This window comes from Lepus europaeus, chromosome 5 (genome assembly GCF_033115175.1).
Source record: "Lepus europaeus isolate LE1 chromosome 5, mLepTim1.pri, whole genome shotgun sequence".
NCBI classification, from domain to species: domain Eukaryota; kingdom Metazoa; phylum Chordata; class Mammalia; order Lagomorpha; family Leporidae; genus Lepus; species Lepus europaeus.
Window position 1 is genome coordinate 156092897 of NC_084831.1, and position 18741 is coordinate 156111637.

Below are 18741 nucleotides of genomic sequence, written 5' to 3' on the forward strand. Positions count from 1 at the left end.
ACGGCATCAGGCCAGGCCTTGCTCAGGAGAAGTTGTGGGTGGGAGGTTATGGGGGGGAAAGCCGCTATAATCCAAAAGTTGTCCTCTGGAAATTTATATTTACGAAATAAAAGTTTAAAAAAAATGTGCCCTCCATCATCACTGAAAAGTGCCGAAGAAAGAGAGCGCCTGCAGAACGCCAGCCTCCTCTGGAAAACAGCAGTGGGGCGGGCGTAGAGATGGAAGCCAAACAGGAGTGTGCGGAAACCCAGGAGAGAAAAGCCTCTGAGATACTCAGTAACTGACGCGAGCTTAGCGAAGCTGAGGGCACAGCTAGTAAGAAGGCATTTAGTACAAGGGGCTTCACTGCCCCTCCCCCTCAGCACTCCTGGAGCGGACTTGAGAAAGGGGCATGTCTTGTCTTCCATCCCACCCTCTTTGTCTGCCTTCTCCAGAAAACCAGAGTGAGAGAGAAGCAGAGAGGCTGTGGTGTGGTGACAATGGCTGGGCTGACCTGGCTGGGGTCACAGCAGAGAGGCTGTGGTGTGGTGACAATGGCTGGGCTGTCCTGGCTGGGACACAGCAGAGAGGCAGAGAGGCTGTGGTGTGGTGACAATGGCTGGGCTGACCTGGCTGGGACACAGCAGAGAGGCTGTGGTGTGGTGACAATGGCTGGGCTGACCTGGCTGGGACACAGCAGAGAGGCTGTGGTGTGGTGACAATGGCTGGGCTGACCTGGCTGGGACACAGCAGAGAGGCTGTGGTGTGATGACAATGGATGGGCTATCCTGGCTGGGACACAGCAGAGAGGCTGTGGTGTGGTGACAATGGCTGGGCTGTCCTGGCTGGGGTCACAGCAGAGAGGCTGTGGTGTGGTGACAATGGCTGGGCTGACCTGGCTGGGGTCACAGCAGAGAGGCTGTGGTGTGGTGACAATGGCTGGGCTGTCCTGGCTGGGACACAGCAGAGAGGCTGTGGTGTGGTGACAATGGCTGGGCTGACCTGGATGGGGACACAGCAGAGGGAGCTCAGAGGAGTGAAGGAAGCAAAGGGAGCCCTGGCCAGGTCCTGTTTTCCTGTGACTGCCGGCTCTGTAGAGGACTGTCTTCAGAAAGGACAAGTTCAAACATCATGCCCTGGCTCCTCTAGGATCCAGGTTTCTTGGCTCAGAATTGCTCCTAGCATAAAGGCTGGGCGTTTTCAAATAAAAAAAAAGCCATCAGACAAACCATCTCAAGAAGGAGAGACTGAAGCAGTTTCTGGGGAAATGGTTGGGATTCATGGAGAAAAATCCGAAGCTAAAAGTCATGGCTGTCCGAAGTCCTAAACCTGAACCCAGGAGAGAGAGTACTGATGTGCGTGAGCGCCAAGGTTTCTTGTGAGAGCAGTATGTGGCCGCTAATTAAAGCTGGCTGAAACACAGCAGCTAAGAGCACGGACTATGGTCAGCAAGATCTGGGGTCAGTCTTGGTTCCTCCTCTCATTAACTGTGCAATCTTAGTCAAGTTCCTGTTCTTGCAGCTCGTTTCCTTCATCTTAAATAATGGAAATAAAAAAGAGAAGCTCTCATCGCAGAAAAATCATGATGGAGCCCTACTGGTTGTCCCCAGCAAGGCTGAGCTGACCGATTGATGCCCTTTGCTGGTTGATTGATGCTCCATTCTGATTGGCTGTTGCCTGAGCTGCCATATATACCTTGACCCCTAAATAGTATTTCTCTCTAGTTTATAGGGTTGTGGTGAGGAATAATTTTTTTAAAAAAATACAAAGGTAATGATTAGCTTGGCTTAATTACTTTTGGCATTTGTCATGGGTTGAATTATGTCCTTAATATTAATATGAATATTAATTAGCCTAATATTAATTAGCCAATGAAGAAAGGCTGAAGCCCTAACCTCCAGGATCTCAGCATGTGACCTTACGTGGAATAGGGGCGTTGCAGTTTCCCTGACTGAATTAAGAGGTCACTCTGCATAGGTGGTGGCCTCAAGTCCAATACGACTCGTGTGATTACAAGAAGATGGCCACATGAAGACATAGGGAAAACACAGAGTGAAGACGGAAGCCAAGACTGGAGTGGTGGATCGACACACAAAGGAATGCCAGGGGCTGCCGGCCATCAGCAGAAGCTAGGACACAGGCAGGGAACAGATCCTCCCTTGGAGTTCTGTGAAAGAACCAAACCCACAGACATCTTCAGCTTGGACTTCCAGCCTCTAGAAGGCTAGAGTTCTATGGTTTCAAGCCACTCCATTGCAGTAATTTAACTTTGAATGTACAAAGTAACAGGGAAGAGAAGACCTTCATGTTCATTTAGTCCAATCTTTTGTCTGATGCTTGAAAACCCTTTGGTAGCTGAACACCACTAGCGACCAAGAACTGGGTACCTATCGGAACCACCCACTCATCTCGCTGTTAGAAAGGCCACTCCTCGCACTGAGCAGCATCTGTTCCCCTGTAGCTTCCTCCCTGGGATGTTTTGCCACATCAGGTCTGACCCCTTGGTGTTTGATAGCCCTCCGAATGCTTTGCACCCATTGAAGAAGCCATGCTCTTGCACATAGGAGTTTTAGCAAATGCAATTTCTTCTGTGTGGAATGAGTTTTTGCCTTCTCTACCTAAGAAATCCATTAAAATCAAGTTCAATGTTATCTCCTGAGGGACTAGGCTATGCAGTTGGAAAAAGCAGTTCCAAATCCATGCTTCGGAAATGGAAGGCTTATTTTCCTCTGTCAATGCATGTCCACCATCAGGTGACAGGGAAACTCTGTGTCTTCATCAGTGAGGGACCCAGGTTGAGCAAGCACCGTCTAGAGTGTGGCCAGTCATCACGGGAGGGAGAAAGACCCAGAGGGGTCTCCGCTCAGTAACTGGACCCACCAGCCCGGACACGACACAGTCATTTCCTCTCACAACTCGTTGGCCAGAACTAGTGATATGGCCTCACCTGACCTAGACGGGACAGGGAAATGTGGGCCTACTACGCTCCTGGAACACCAGGCCAGAAGTACTGGGTAAATAGCACTGGCCTGCTCTTTGCCAGTCTGTGCTGCGTTGGCAGAGTTACTCGGACCATCTGCAGTTTCTCGGGGTTTTTGCATGTGTGTTAGTGAGATTACAGCATTGCATTGTCATTATATTTACTTTGTTTTCATCGCTGTCATGAGACCAAGAGTTCTTGAAGGCCAGGGACTACAAGTGTACCGAGTGCTTGCTACGTGGCTGCATGTGTGGGCAGTGGCCACAGGGCCTCAGTAAAGGCCCAGGTCCTTCCAGTGGTTTACAAGGCCACACCTGGTCTTCCCATCACTGCTCCTCTGACCTCCTCTCCCCACCTCTGCTCCCCAGCTGGACCCCAGCCACACTATCAGCCAGACTCACCAGGCATCGCACCTCCTGTTCCCAGGAGCAGGGCTGTGCCGCCTCTGCCACCTGCTTGGCTCTCCACCTCATTTCTGAAGGCTTTCTCGTCCATGCTCTACAAACCATCAACATGACCCCCTGCCCTGCCAACCCCCAGCCTCCTCACCGTTCATTTTCTCAGGGACCACTGTCTGACACAAGCACACACACATGTGTGTCCCCTTGTCATATGGTAAACATCATATAATACGTCTTATGTAACACATGATGATATACCTATGATGCACCTGATCATCTTTGCTGCTTGTTTACTGTCCGTTCCTCACCCCCACCCTGCTGCCCACTCACACACTGAGCAGGACATCTGAGAACAGAGGTGCCAGCCTATAGAAGATAGTAAGTACCTGCCACATGAATGGTATAGGAACACATGGGTCTCCTGACTCTTCGGATCGCTGGACCGAAATGCTATATCCCTCCCTCCTCGTACGACGAGATCTGAGTCCCTTCAGCATCCCAGCCACCCACAAGTGAGCAATGATCCGTGCAGTTCAGAGCAGAACCACCCCTTGTTTGTCCCTGATTCCATATTTCAATCACTAACACCTAAGTTTAAGCAAGATTTGGGGGGGTATAACACTCGCACTGTACCTGATGCATAGTAAATTCAGTTCTTGACTACAGTCCTGTTTGTTTTTACCCATAAGGCCACACCTTTCCCTCTCTATATAATTTGGTAGTCATTGTTTTGGACCTACGAGTAGGACCTAACTTTTTTTCCTCTTTACTTCTCTGCCATTTGTCCTCCTTCTCTTTTTTTTTTTATCTTTTTTTTTTATTTGACAGGTAGAGTTATAGACAGAGAGAGAAAGAGAGACAGGTCTTCCTTCCATTGGTTCACTCCCCAAATGGCCACTACAGCCGGTGCTGCACCAGTCTGAAGCCAGGAGCTGGGTGCTTCTCCTGGTCTCCCGTGTGGGTGCAAGGCCCAAGCACTTGGGCCATCCTCCACTGCTCTCCTGGGCCACAGCAGAGAGCTGGACTGGAAGAGGGGCAACTGGGACAGAATCCGGCGCCCATATGGGACGCTGGTGCCACAGGCAGAGGATTAACCAAGTGAGCCACGGCACCCGCCCCCCTCCTTCTCTTTTATAACGTTATTTATTCTTTCACTTACTTACTGATTATCTACCATGTGTAAAAGGCTATGATAAGTGTTATGTGTTTTACAGTTCCCAGAAATAAAAAGTCACTCAGCAATGTTAACATAAATCAGATAGGCAAACTTGGTTCAGTAGAAGATGACCAAAGCCTCTTCCAGGTGCGAATGACTGGCAGCAGAGCCTTGCCTGGGAGCTTCTAATGACAGAGGGACAGAAGTGACACTCCAAGGATGCAATGCCAGGAGCACCTGCCCATGGGGAAGAGACAGGGGTCTCGGGAAGAGCCTACAGTTACTAGGGATGCTTGGTTCAGCTTTAACTCTAAGGTTGCTTGGCCTCTAGATGTGACCAACTCATCCCCACTCCCACATCTCTCCAAGGACTTCAGCCATCTTCGGACAGGGTATGTTAAGGATTGAGACTTCCTACTGTTCATGGATACATGAGACATGTCTTACGTTCCAGCAATTTCAGGGCAAGAACGGGGAAGAACTAGAACAATTATCCTATTTATCTGAAAACCATATCTATCTATTTTAGTTAATGCTGGGTACTAGGTCCATAGTCAACAGCTAATGACTCAACCATAACTCCAACCCTATAAGGTAGACACCTTCATTATCTCCACGTTATAGATGGGGAAACTGAGGCACAGAAAGGTTGTTTTTTTTTTTTTCCATTGGCCTTCCCACAGCTACAAAGTGAATGTGCTGAGGTCTGAGCGTGCACAGAGTAGCTGAGGAGACCCTGGTCGCGACAGCTCTGCTGTTCTCTGCTTCTACTTCATCACGGAACAGAGACAGATTACAGTCATAGTTACCATAAGGCTGAATAATAAGGTATGGCGTATATTATCATCCATAACACAGGCTATGCCTAGTAAAATCAACCCTGAGACATGGTACAGGACTGAAATGGAAGAGAACGGTGAAAACCTTGGCAATAATGGAGGTGATCAAATGAATTGAAGAAGGATTCCACCTTTTGCTCATTGAGCATTTTTTCACTAATTCATCTATTTACTCTTCCTTTCATGCATTTCATCTGTTTATTCAACAACTACGCACCAAGCACGTTCACTGTCTTACACAGTCACGGCTTAGGGGTCCAGGCAAAAGACGTTTATGGTCTAGCATGGTATTATATCGGGGGGGGAGCTCACAGAAGAGTGAGAGGCTAATTCAGGGGAACAGAAGATAGGCAGGAGGGAACAGACGACAGAAGAACGCTACATGGAGGAAGGAAGATTGAATGTAGCCCTAGAAAAGTTTTGTAATCTCAGTATCCAAGAAAAGAAACTGGAATTTACTGTCTCCATCAGATAACGAGAGAAAATTGAACACATTTTCAAGAAAGGCACTGAGCATAGTGGTTAAGAACACGGGCTTTGGGGGCCGGCATTGTGGCTTAGCGGGCTAAGCTACCACCTGCAGCGTTGGCATCCCATATGGGCGCCAGTTCAAGCCCCAGCTGCTCCACTTCCAATCCAGCTCCTTACTAATACACCTGGGAAAGCTGCGGAAGATGGCCCAAATATTTGGACCCCTGCAGCCACATGGGAGACCCAGATGAAGCTCCTGGCTCCTGGCTTTGGCCTGGCCCAGCCCCAGTGTTGCAGTCATTTGGAGAATGAACCAGTGGATGAAAGATCTCTCTATGAATTTTAAATAAAAAAATAAATCTTTAAAAAAGTAGGCTTTGGAGTCAGTTGGGCCTGCACTCAAATTTTCACTGCTGCACACTGTCTCCACCACTAGTGTGAGAGGGGTTGACCATAAAACTCCGGCCTAGGATTTTCCTGAGGGTCAAGTGCAAATGTGTGTGAGGTGCACAGCACAGTCTGCACACTGGACACACTCAGTGAATGTTCCTGATCATGCATTCCCTTTACTGTACACTCACGTTTACTCTCTCTTGGTCCCTAGCCCTTAGCCTTGTTAGCAGCCTTAACATTTACCTTTAGAGTTAAACTTTGTGAGTCTCTTTTTCTCTTTTACTTCAGGAATCAAAAGAGAATATAATTTCTGCAAAACTGATTTACATTGCCATGAATTTATTGTGCTCCATGGTTCTCGGTGACAAGATAACCAACAGAGGAGCTAATTCATTATTTTAGCAATTTAAACAAGACCTCAAGAGAAAGGCACCCTGTGGTCACAGAGCGCTGGAACTCCACTAATGAGAAGATTAAAGGAAAGTTCGGCTCACACAGTTCCAGATAATCACAAATGTACCCAAGGATTAATACCAATCACAAATACCTGGAACTGTATTGTGTGCCTGGTTGGTTGTTCTGAATTTAACCTGTATCGAACAGATGAACTTAGAGGAGTTAATGAAGACGTTACTTGGACGTGACTGGTGGAGCCACTTCATAATTAGTATCTGGGGAAATGCGACAGTGCACATGAAGCTCCCTGGTCCCCTTCCTCCTCCTTCTAACCCAGATGAGAAAGGAAGCCCTGGGTCTCCTCAGAGGGTTGGCCCACCCCCAGAGCCCCCCACCCCGGGTCCAGCATGTCCTTGAGAAACCCACCCTGGAAGCCACACTCATGCATTCTACAAAAGGCTTTCAGGAAAGCAAGTGGCCTTCTGCAGAATCCATTTCAGGGATTCAGTCCTCGAGGGAACAAGTCCCAGGCCTTTGTGACCCTGGCAGCCACTGGCCCTTCCCCACGTCCCTCTCCTCCATGACTCACAGCCCTTGGCTGCCCATGCGTAAGCTTTTTTAGGATTATGCAGTCATGGAACCAAAGCACGCGTCTCAGAGGCTGCCTCGTTTCTCAGTTTCTCTTGCAGATTCTTGCAACTCCATGCTGTGTGCTGCAGGCCAGCCTTGAACTTGGAGCTCTGGAAGATGGGGGTGGAGGGGGAAACCGTGGCCCTGAAGAACGTGCTCATTGGCGTCAACCTGATCCTGCTGGGCGCCATGCTCAAGCCCTCGGAGTGTCAGCTGGAGGTCACCACGGAGAGAGTCCAGCGACAGGCAGTGGAGGAGGAAGGAGGTGTCGCCAGCTATAACACGTCCAGCAAAGAGCAGCCTGTGGTCTTCAACCACGTGTACAACATCAACGTGCCCCTGGACAGCCTCTGCTCCTCCTCGGGGCTGGAGGCCTCCGCCGAACAGGAAGTGAGTGCCGAGGACGAGACTCTGACGGAGTACACCGGGCAGACCTCAGACCACGAGAGCCAGGTCACCTTCACCCACAGGATCCACCTTCCCAAAAAGGCCTGCCCATGCGCAGGCTCGGCACAGGTGTTGCAGGAGCTGCTGAGCAGGATCGAGATGCTGGAGAGGGAGGTGTCGGTGCTGCGGGACCAGTGCAGCACCAACTGCTGCCCAGAAAGCGCGGCCACAGGTAGAGTCGGGGGCTCCCAGGAGGGAAGGAGAGGGATGAGCGGAGAGGGGGAAGGAGAGCCACGCGCCCCTGGCGAGAGCCAGCCTCCCTTCACGTGGCCGCCAAAGGAAGGCTTGCCCACGTCTGCAGCTCCCGGTTAATACGTGTGTCTCTAGGATCTAAGCGCAGTCCTTCCCCGGGGAGCTGCTTCAGGGACTCTCGGCGCTGCTTAGCCAGTCTGAACTACAGTAACCTGATTCTGGGGGGATGAGGCAGGTAGCGGTACATCGGTTAACACAGCAGCGTGGATGGCGAGCAGGGACTCTGATGTCTGACTTCACTCACCCTTGGCTCTCAGAGGCTGCGGAATTGATATCCATCTGTTCATGTTAACCTGAGGGACGAGAGCAGGCGGGCGCTCTGTTCGCTCTGTCGCAGGCTTTCTCCCATCTGAGTAAATGATAGTCCTCGAGGTCGCAGAGGACCTGTCCCCATGTTCTCCGCCAAGTGGAAGTTTTATCCCCGGCCCCTCCATGAATATACACATGCATGTGTATGTAAGTGCACCCAGACATGCGGGCACACACACACGTGGGCACACCTTCTCATACGCACGCACTCACAGAGCTTATTCCAGCCCCCAAAAGGCTGAATGGTCCGGAGATCTGCCTCCAGCCTCACCCACGTCCCTAACTGTACACTTAGGAGTTGCTCTCTTTACCGCTCCGGAAGACATGATGAAGTCTTCAGAGCCAGACTTTCTGAGTTCGAATCCCAACTCTGCTACTTCCTAGTTTGTGACCTATGCAAGATGCATGACCTGTGCCTTCCTTTCCCATCCACAAATGGTGATAGAAAGAACATGAAGGAGTAACTGACTATAAAAGCTCACATTCAGCTGAGACCCTGGCTTCCAGTAAGTGCCACATAGCAGTAGTGAGCATTCCCGGATCCCGGGGCAGGAATTAGCTTTACTTTGGACCCACACAGTTAAGTTCTTCGCGGAGAGGCACTTGTCATACAATCTTAGGCTCAAGTGTTCCCCTCTATAGAGTCCAAGATCTCAAGGCTTTTCCGGGAATGAAAGCAGGAGGTAAGAGGAGCGAAATGTTCACATTCTGTGTGGCCATAGCTCCACGGGGGCATGTGGCCGGTCTTTGAGTATTGGAACATTTCATGGGGTTTTCTTATCTCCTTCAGCCAACCCTATGGGGAAACACTCAGGAGAATGGGAGAGCAAGCCCAGATGCTCCTGTTCTTCAGTGAAAATGGTCAGGTCAGCTCATCTCTTCAGTGGAGCTGGAGAGTCGGGGTAGTCTCAGGGCAGGTCGCCATGGACATGGACTGCCTGCAGCTCAGCAGGCAGGCTTCTTTAGAAGTGGGCTTTTTACCAGCCCCCCACCAGAGTCCCTGGCAGATAGTAGAAGATCTACGTGGAGGAGCTAAGTTAAGCAGTGTCAGTGCAGTAGCTTTTCAGGCCATGGGGGTTCCGTGAAGTAGCAGAACTAACTCACTGGACTTCAACAGCTCAGGGCCAAGTGCAGAGAGGACTGGGAAGCCAGTACTCAGTTTGCGTCTGTTCGTGCTACACAGACACATGAACCCCTGTAGCTCCACCACAGAAAGGGCTGGGGCAAGGAGGCCTGACAGACTCACTGCAAGCGGTTAACTAAAGGAGGCTAAGGATGTGGGAAGCCTTCTTAGAGGCCCTGGCATGGAGGTTTTGTAAAACAGTGGAACGCCTTAGGGGCCTGGAACTTACATGTCCCGGGGACAGCTCCGACCTCATGATAAGGTGTGTCCTGTACTAGCACCCTCTGCTGCCCAGAGCCCACCTAACCTGCCTGAGACTTGCTGGGTGACAAACCGTGGCTTAAGCACCTTGGCCTCCAGCCCTCCCCCGACCCCTATCGGTAGTTCCTGGGAATACCTTCCAACAGGTCACTTTATGCCAATCTTCATCCTAAGTTACACTTCTAGGGACTCAGCCTAAGATACCCTGAAATGGAACTGGAGGACAAGGGACCGGATCAGGTTCACTTTGCCCCAGCACCATGCTAGGCACAGAGAGCCCACACTGCAGGGCGGGGCGGGGGGAAGGATATTTATTGAATTAGATGTGTGTGCCAAACTCTGCTTTGCTCGACTCCCACGCGGCACAAATGTGACCAGAAGATGGGCAGAGGTCTCTGCCTCCCCTCCCCAGCAGCATTTATGGGAGACGCCACTGCTGCCCTTTGACCTTCTCCTTGACCATTCCAGGACAACTGGACTATACCCCTCACTGCAGTGGCCACGGCAACTTTAGCCTCGAGTCCTGTGGCTGCATCTGCAGTGAAGGCTGGTTTGGCAAGAACTGCTCAGAGCCCTACTGCCCGCTGGGCTGCTCCAGCCGGGGCGTGTGTGTGGACGGCCAGTGCATCTGTGACTCTGAGTACAGCGGGGACGACTGCTCCGAGCTCCGGTGCCCGACAGACTGCAGCTCCCGGGGGCTGTGTGTGGACGGGGACTGTGTCTGTGAAGAGCCCTACACGGGCGTGGACTGCAGGGAGCTGAGGTGCCCCGGGGACTGTTCGGGGAAGGGGACGTGCGCCAACGGCACCTGTTTATGCCAGGAGGGCTATGTTGGCGAGGACTGCGGCCAGCGCCGGTGTCTGAACGCCTGCAGTGGCCGCGGACACTGCCAGGAGGGGCTCTGCATCTGTGAGGAAGGCTACCAGGGCCCTGACTGCTCGGCAGGTAGGAAGGGGGAACTCTGGGCATTTGGCAAGGGTGGTCCCACACACTGGCTGGATGTTCTGGGGACATGAGCGGGAAGGGAAATGCCAGGCAAAATGAATCCCGACCGAGTCGCACTCATTTGCTTTCTGATGAGACAGATTGGGGGGGGGGGGGACCTGAAAAGGTCAAGTTCAGGCTATAACCTGGATCTCTATTCCTGAGAGGGAGACCACGGGGCACACCTGAGACAAAGCTCTTCTCTAAGTCGAAGGCATTCGGAGAGTTCTACCTGCACACACGTCCCTCCCTCACCTGTGTCCCATCCCAAGGACACCCCCTGTACTGTGCTACTGCAAAGGACAGAGGGCTCTTGTCTTGGAGCTCACAGAGTGGAAGGGGCCACTGATTTGGGAAATGACCTAACATCACATGGAGAAAGTGTTTGTAGGCGCGGAATTAAATGCACACAGGAATGGCACACTGGCAGTGCCGAGCAACCACGAGCGTTCTAGCAATCAGTGCAGCTGTTAAAAGCCTACGACTCACGTTGTTCCCGATGGCTACACAGCAAACTGGAACCAGCCCCACAAGTAATATGCACTGTGGAAACCATCCCCTTTGTAGGTGATGTCCTAAGGTGGTTTCTAAATCCAACAGCGAGAAAAACACCAGTCTCACACTGTGGCTTCTTCGGCTTCTTCATTTTTTTTTCCTTTTTAGGCCCCAAATCAGATTATTTTCATGGTTTCCCTATTATTCACTCTCTTTTGATTAAATCAGCAACTGTCGCTGATGCATTTACTTGTGTTTTAAGCAGTGCAGACTAAGTAGCTGATCCTTTCCAGTTAGGTCTCGGAGTGCCCACTGGAAAAATTTAAACAAAAACAAACAAGCGATTTAAAGCTTCTAATGGAGTGAGTCTAGGAATTTTCTGATCAGTATCTGACAGTCGTTTGCGGGGTAAATCCTGAGACGCCAGCCTCACGCCTCCCCTCCTCCAGATTATCCATTGATTCCCACTCTCATGGCAAAGCAAGCATCCTGTACATGTGACTTCAACTGAAATTCTTTTCAAAGATCAATGGCTATAATGAAAAGCAAACCAATAGTGCACTGCTTCGGAAAAACATTTCACATTCCTTAATTTGTCTTCCATATTCAGTCATTTCATTTAGCCTCCTAATTTTGTTTGCTTTCTAAAAATATAGTCATTCTACCAATTGTTCCAATGCAAAATTCCTACCGAAGTTAAAGCCTCCTTATTTCTGAATCCTGAGTCCCTAGGCCGTCCCCGGGAAGCAAGACTGAGACACGAGCAGCTACACCCACCGGGTGAGGCTCCAGCTGGAAGCTTTTCCACAGCTGCTGTGTTAGCTTCTTTGTTAATGTTCTTCCAGAGCACACAAGCTTCCCAGTAGCTCCATCCTGGTTGGCCTGCATCACCTGTCAAGTGTTTGACTTGCTTTTCTAGAGGAATGGGTTCAGATGCAAACAAAACCTTGATCTGATCCAGGGCACCCACTGACCCAGAGAAAACTCCTCCTGGCCACCTCGGGGAAGACACAGCAGCTGCTGGAGTAACCGTGACTGGGCTGAGTCCAGTCCATGGGCACAGGTGACCTCGGTCTGCTCGAGGAAAAGCCTTCTGTAGGCCAGGAGCAGCGACTTTCCAGGTTCACGTGTCTGTGAGGAGGGCAGCTGCATAGTCTCCATCTGTTTCTATAGCAACCCTGGAGCCATTACTCATGGCAGGATGTACCGCTCGTAATGCCTGCCTTTTAAACCAAGTGCCTCGGGTCTCTCCTAGAGAAGTATCTAGGTCATTAGCTAAAGTGCTACTTGGCTTGCTCTTTGTGAAAAGACTGTAGGAGATGGGGCTATTTACCCACTGTTGGACATCTCTGGCCAGGTGCACACAGGACAACACTGCTGCCCCATTGTCTCCGGGAGTAAGGAGACGAGAGAAGGGTTAGGAAGGTGAAAACATGGAGAGTCATAAAATGTGCTCCCTTGGAGGTCACTGCTTCCTCTTTGGCAGGGGCAGGGGAAGCAGCTGCCCGCTGTGCGGATTTCAGTTGTGAGGCCCCCTAGGTCCCGACGGTGGAAATGCCATTTAACAGTGTCCGCAGGTGCCACCACGTTTGACCCCAGCCTTGATCTTTGCTCTTTTATGCCAGGGGACAAAATTTCAAGCTTTCTGCTTCTGTTCGGTGCCTACATAAAGGTAATGGAACAAAAATTCATGCATAGGAGCACTTAAAACCGGCCTCACAAAGAAGCTGCTCCAGGCTTCTCGTTTCTACGGATTTAAAAATCAGCAGTTCAGGAAGACAGATTCTCTGAGAGCCAGGCAGCTCATTAATGGAGTAGGAATGCGAACCTGATCCTCTACCAATGTCTGGCACTCTTTAATCCTCTCCGAGATGCTTAGTAGATGGAATTCGAAAATAAAAACTTTAAACCCAAAGAAGTAGCCTTTTGCCATGAAAACTCAACAGTATCAAATGATTCAAAGTGTTGGAGGTAAGAGCAGGCAAGCGCATGTAACATCTGTCCACAGCTGCCCCCAGCACAGAGCTGGCCCAGACTCCCAGTGAGTCGGCAGGACCCAGGAACCGCCAGAGCAGGGTCTTGAGACAATCCAGGAAGCTGCTCCCCTGGAGACCCGTCACCAGCCTCCTCTGCCTGTCAGGGCTGTACCAACCCAACTCTGACACTCAAAACCGCTTGCCCTTCAGAACGTACACATCACAGGACTGACTCCACTGCGAGACGCATACAAGATCTAGAAAGCGAGCAGCACCATTCCTTGCAGACAGACAGCTCTGATTTCTCCAGACACAGTTCATTCTTTTGTTAACAGCCTACTGCTCCCACAGTTCCATCATGGTTAAAACCCCAAAGAAAGGAAGACTCAAACCACTTTGCACTCACCATGAATTCACTGACTCAGAGCCCAAGGCTCTTCTGTAGTTTGCTTTACAGTTCAGTGTTATTTCACCTTATAAGGATTCCTGACACCCAGTGTGCACAACTACTGCTAACTTACAGGGGAAACGGTGATGGACCCACGCTCAGCGGCCTCCCACCAGGAGTGACTGCAAATACCGCTCTCCCAGTCAGAAGTGAAGGCAGCGCTACCACCAGCCTCAGGTCTCAAGCTAAGGTGCCAAGATAAGGGGAAAAAAAAGTTCTGCTTCCAAACCCTAAAATGCTCTCCTTAGATCGCTCTCCATTGCCATTATTAGCTTCATTTTCCAGAGGAAGGAACCATGAAGGGACACAGTGACTTATGCCAAATGCAGTAAGAGTTGTTGGTGACTTGGAATTTGAAACGGCCATTGCTGTCCTCTGGCAGGAGAGCCATGCATAGGAAACCCGGAAGCAGTGGACACTGGCAGCAGCATGGCCAGACGCCCCCTCTAGGGTGAGCACCAGTCCAGAGAGCACACCTTGTGATACAGTCTGAATTACCCCTAATACAGTGCACTTGAAGGTGCTGTGTATCAACGAAAGAAGGCATTGGTGCACTCACAACCCCTGTGCAAATGAGAGGAGAGCGTACTAGACCTGGGAGATCTCTGTTTGAGAATCAGTTCTTCTGTGACCCAACTCCCTGACTTTCGGCACAGCTCTTAACTTGGGCCTCAGTGTCCCCATTTGTAACTAATAATTATAATAATAAATATGTCTACCCGAACTACCCCATAGGGATGCCATTAAAGGATTTTTACAAAGTCTAGTTGGATGGTGTGTCAGAACATAGAGTACAGATTGTGAAAGCCTATCTAAATACAAAGTGGCATTACATAGTGGCCAAGAGGTTCTAGACGCATTCTGCCTGGGTTCATCCTGGCTTCTACATTTTCTATGATCAGTTTCCTCATCCATAAAATAGTGCTACCAGTAACACCCATCCCGTTGTGTTGGTGAGAGGTTGAAATGGGTAATTCAGGTAAAAGTGGTTAGCAGTATGCCTGGTGCATAATAAATAGTGTATTCATACAAAACACCGGCAGGTTCTCTGGTTCAACTCTTCTTGCCTGGTTAAGGAGTAACCCTGTACACATTCTACAGGCAGTCCCAAAATACACAGTGTAGATCAAAGCTTTAACAAAATACCATCTGAAGATTTAATTATTCGCATTTTATTGATAATTCTTCAGTTTTGCTTGTTTTTAAATACATTTTTGCTTTTTTTGTTTCCGTCATCATTTGCCATCTTCGATCAGAGGAAGCTCTACTTTCTAGAATGTTCCATGCAGTGAATGGTTTGGGAGAAATGCAGTCACAGCAAACGTCCAGCACAGCAAATGTGTGCTGCTAATTTCCGTTCCTGAGACTGGGCTCAGTGAAAGGGCCTCCCTCTGCTGCCTGTGCCAAGGACTTCAGGGTTCATCTGTGAGCACATGAAGGCCGGGCACTCCCCACCACAAGGCCCTGTGCAAAGGGGCCTGCCCATGCTTCCTCACTTACAAAGGTCAAAGAGTGGGATCACCCAACAGAGAAATCCCAAACCAATGCCACCCCTACAGTCAGTTAATATATCCACTACATTTGAAAAACTGGTTGCAAGATATCATTAAAAGATAAATTTATTTTGCTGTAAAAATCTGAATTCTGTGCACCTGAGGGGTTTTCCAACGGCTCATGGAAGAAGTGAATTATGAAAAAACTATGCATGCATTTGAAAATTTTTATGCACCTAGATAAATTTGTGTTTTAATTCAATTTTCCAGAAACTTTCTGAAGTACCCTCACAAAAATCTATAAGTTAATTCCGACCATCTAAATGTTGGCCTGATCTTTGGTTTTATCTATGAGCAGGTCCAGTTACAGACACACTGGACACAGCCTCCTAATTGGTCTTGAGAGTTCAATTATTTAATGCCCACACCACTGGAGAGTCTTCATTTCCCAAGTGAATCACACATGAAAGGCTATTCCAACGTGGTTTAACCTCTGGCGACTCTGTGTAGCGTTTAAGCCAGACAGGAGAGAAAAGCAAAGCTCGCAAGAGTGTTTCCTTATCATCATCTCTAAGACAGAGGCCAATGAAAAGGAGTTTTACGCAGCTACATTTGTTTCAAAACTTTAGTGGTCTCCTGGTAGAAGGGCCTTTGAGTATCTTCATCAGGTCATGGTATCAGGACTGTTTTGGCTTCTTAAATGTTGCAAGGTAACCAACAATGGTTCTTTAGCTCCACTTGCCAAATCAGATATTGGCTTTCAAGGTAATCTGATGAGAGTCACTTACTAAACGACCCAGATTTGTGCTCTAAAATAGCTAACAACTGGCTCTCTAAAGGAAAAAAAAGTCAAAAGCCCAGATTTGTGACATTTGCCAATTTCCATGGTGTCAATAGTCTCTCCATGGTCAATGTCAAACTGCCGGCATGACATCACAGAAAGTGGAGCCGCGGTGAGATGTGCAGAATAGAATTATATGGTATTTCCACCAGAGAGTTGGCAACACGTGTAAAATTACCCAGGGGCACAGATAACTGTAAGAGTAGTATAATCATTGGAAAGTGGTGAGTTTTGAGTATTTATTACCTTCATTTTTAATGTGATTTACCTCGTTGTAAATTTAGAAGATGAAATCCTTAATAATGACTGTATTTAACAGCAGTCTTGCAAAATTCCTGAAAATTTGACAATGAGCTTTCACAAGCCAGTAGGTCTCCTTCTACAAGGGGATCACTAAAGTTTTGAAACAAATGTAGCTGTGTAAAACTCCTTTTCATTGGCCTCTGTCTTAGAGATGATGATAAGGAAACACTCTTGCGAGCTTTGCTTTTATCTCCTGTCTGGCTTAAACACTACACGGAGCCACCAGTGCCCCAGTAACACATGACACTGTGGACACTGGGGTACCAAGAAGACGGAGAACCTGCCTCCGACAGGAGCTCCCGTCACGCAAACCCTGAGCCCCACAGCACATACGGACAGGGCATGAGGTGGAGGGTGTGGGGGGTTGAGATGAGAAGAATGTTGAGTCCAGGATGGGGAAGGCAGTCCTCTGAGCTCACGCTGTCTGTGTTGCCTCCCGGTAGTTGCCCCTCCAGAGGACTTGCGAGTGGCTGGTATCAGCGACAGGTCCATTGAGCTGGAATGGGACGGGCCGATGGCAGTGACGGAATATGTGATCTCTTACCAGCCGGCGGCCCCGGGGGGCCTCCAGCTCCAGCAGCGGGTGCCTGGAGATTGGAGTGGTGTCACCATCGCGGAGCTGGAGCCAGGTCTCACCTACAACATCAGCGTCTACGCTGTCATTAGCAACATCCTCAGCCTTCCCATCACTGCCAAGGTGGCCACTCGTACGTACCATCCCCCCGTCCTGCTCCATTTTTCTTTTCTCCTACATGAGTTCATGGGCATCCATGATAGTAGTGTCTTTTCTTAATTCTCCAGGGAGGCCTACGATAGTCACAGCTGTGGAGGGCAAGAGCTTCAGACGTGACCCACTTAGGGCAGGGGACGGCATTCAAAAGGCACTTCTGATAAAGACAGTTTCCAAATTCAGGCAGCTCCCATGAATTATAGAACAAAAAGGACAAAAAGGACTTTAATTATTGAGTACTGACTTGTTATAAGCTAGACTCTGATTAAAAGTCCAATAAAGTATGAGACTTATACAGACTTCAAATCTGGGAAGGGATTCAAAGCCAGGAGATCGGAAATAGGACACCTAAGAAGCCAGTGCTAAGTGGTATGTTACAGACAGGAAGTGCAGCAGAGTGGGGGGCGGATCTTACGAGAACCACAGCTGGCAACATCCACGTCTCACACAGAGCTGACATCATTTCTTTCCGGTCTTCCCCTTAGCAGAATAACTTAGTAGTCCACTTTAGCCACAAAACTTGAAACTCTAGATTTTAGTGCAAACAAATTCTAAGGAAGGGAAGGAGAGAGCCAGAGACGGAGAGCAACCAAAGCCACTCTTCATGAGAAATCTTTTTTCTTGACAAAAGGAAGGAAAACTCCTATATGTATGTATATTTTTATGCTTATTTAAATGTAGAAGAAATAGAAAAGACTGCACAGCAATTAACACTGATGGCATCAAAGAGTGAAATGAGAAGACAGGAAAGCACACGTTTCCGTCTGTCTACACCTCTAGATTCTTAAATTTGTTACAGGAAGACTTGATTACTTTCGACTCTCAAAAGCCAAGGTGAGAAATTCAGGTGAGAAAATGTTCCAGTAGCTTGGGTGCTACATTGTACCTTGGGCACCCCAAATCTATTTCAAAATCTACACGCACAAATGCCTGTGGGCCTTATGTGCGAGGTCTCTTGAACACATGAAAAAAAAAATAGGGCTATGTCTGATGAAACTATGGAAAATAGCATGTCCAAGGGGGTGAGGTATGGGTGACACGGAGATTTGGACAGTCACAAGACACTGGGACAAGAAGCGGTTATGGAAGTATAAGTTCTTCAACATGTAGCAAGCCCCTGGGTCACTAAATGGGATTTATCACCAGGCAAGGGATAAGAAACCTGAGCCTGTTTTATGTCAGGGTGCTCTTTGGGTACCAAACACTATGAAAGTGCAGGGGCCAAAACAAATGCCCACAGGAAGACTTGGTCTGGAGGGCTTCACTTAAGCCCAGGACTTGCACAGCACTTTGGAGAGCACACAGATAGGGATAGAAGTGAAGTCCTCTTGCCCTTTCGCTTTCCAGGTGACAAAAACCCGGCCATACTAATGGACTGCCCTTATACTAATGGACTGCCCCCATGAATGCTTCCTATTAATATGTCTGTAATTATTATTTCCAACAACCCCCACCCCCACCCCCCTTTTTAACCCCTCTGGTCCCGGAGAGCTAGTTTTAAACACGACAGTGGTTGTGCGGAGAGGCAGTCTCCACCTGCTGCTCTCCCGCCTTGCGTGGGGAGGAGTCACCACCTAAGAACCTGGCCTCACTCCTCTCTGGGCCACATGCACACACAGCAAGGAGGTTTCCACCTCCCAGGCTGTTTGTTATGTCAACTCAGGGCACCCCTCAGGCAAACTCCCAGGTGACAAGGACAAAATCAAGTAAACTCACCTGAGGAGCTTTCAGGTGGGTTCAGAATCAACCCTGTCTTTCAACCAGGAAGCACGGGAAAGCATCCCAACAGGAAGCAGGAGAAACTGTCGGTTTTCCAATGGGAATAACCCACGAG

General features: G+C 49.2%; 1 protein-coding gene across 1 annotated transcript in view; it reads left to right on the forward strand.

Annotated features, from left to right (window-relative positions):
- The first annotated feature begins 7362 nt into the window (after nt 1–7362).
- Nucleotides 7363–18741, forward strand: part of TNR (tenascin R) — an 85329-nt gene continuing 73950 nt past the window's right edge. The window contains exons 1-3 of the mRNA XM_062193838.1: nt 7363–7864; nt 10106–10582; nt 16621–16884. Coding sequence (XP_062049822.1) covers nt 7363–7864; nt 10106–10582; nt 16621–16884 — 1243 coding nt within the window. The remainder of the gene's footprint in view (nt 7865–10105; nt 10583–16620; nt 16885–18741) is intronic.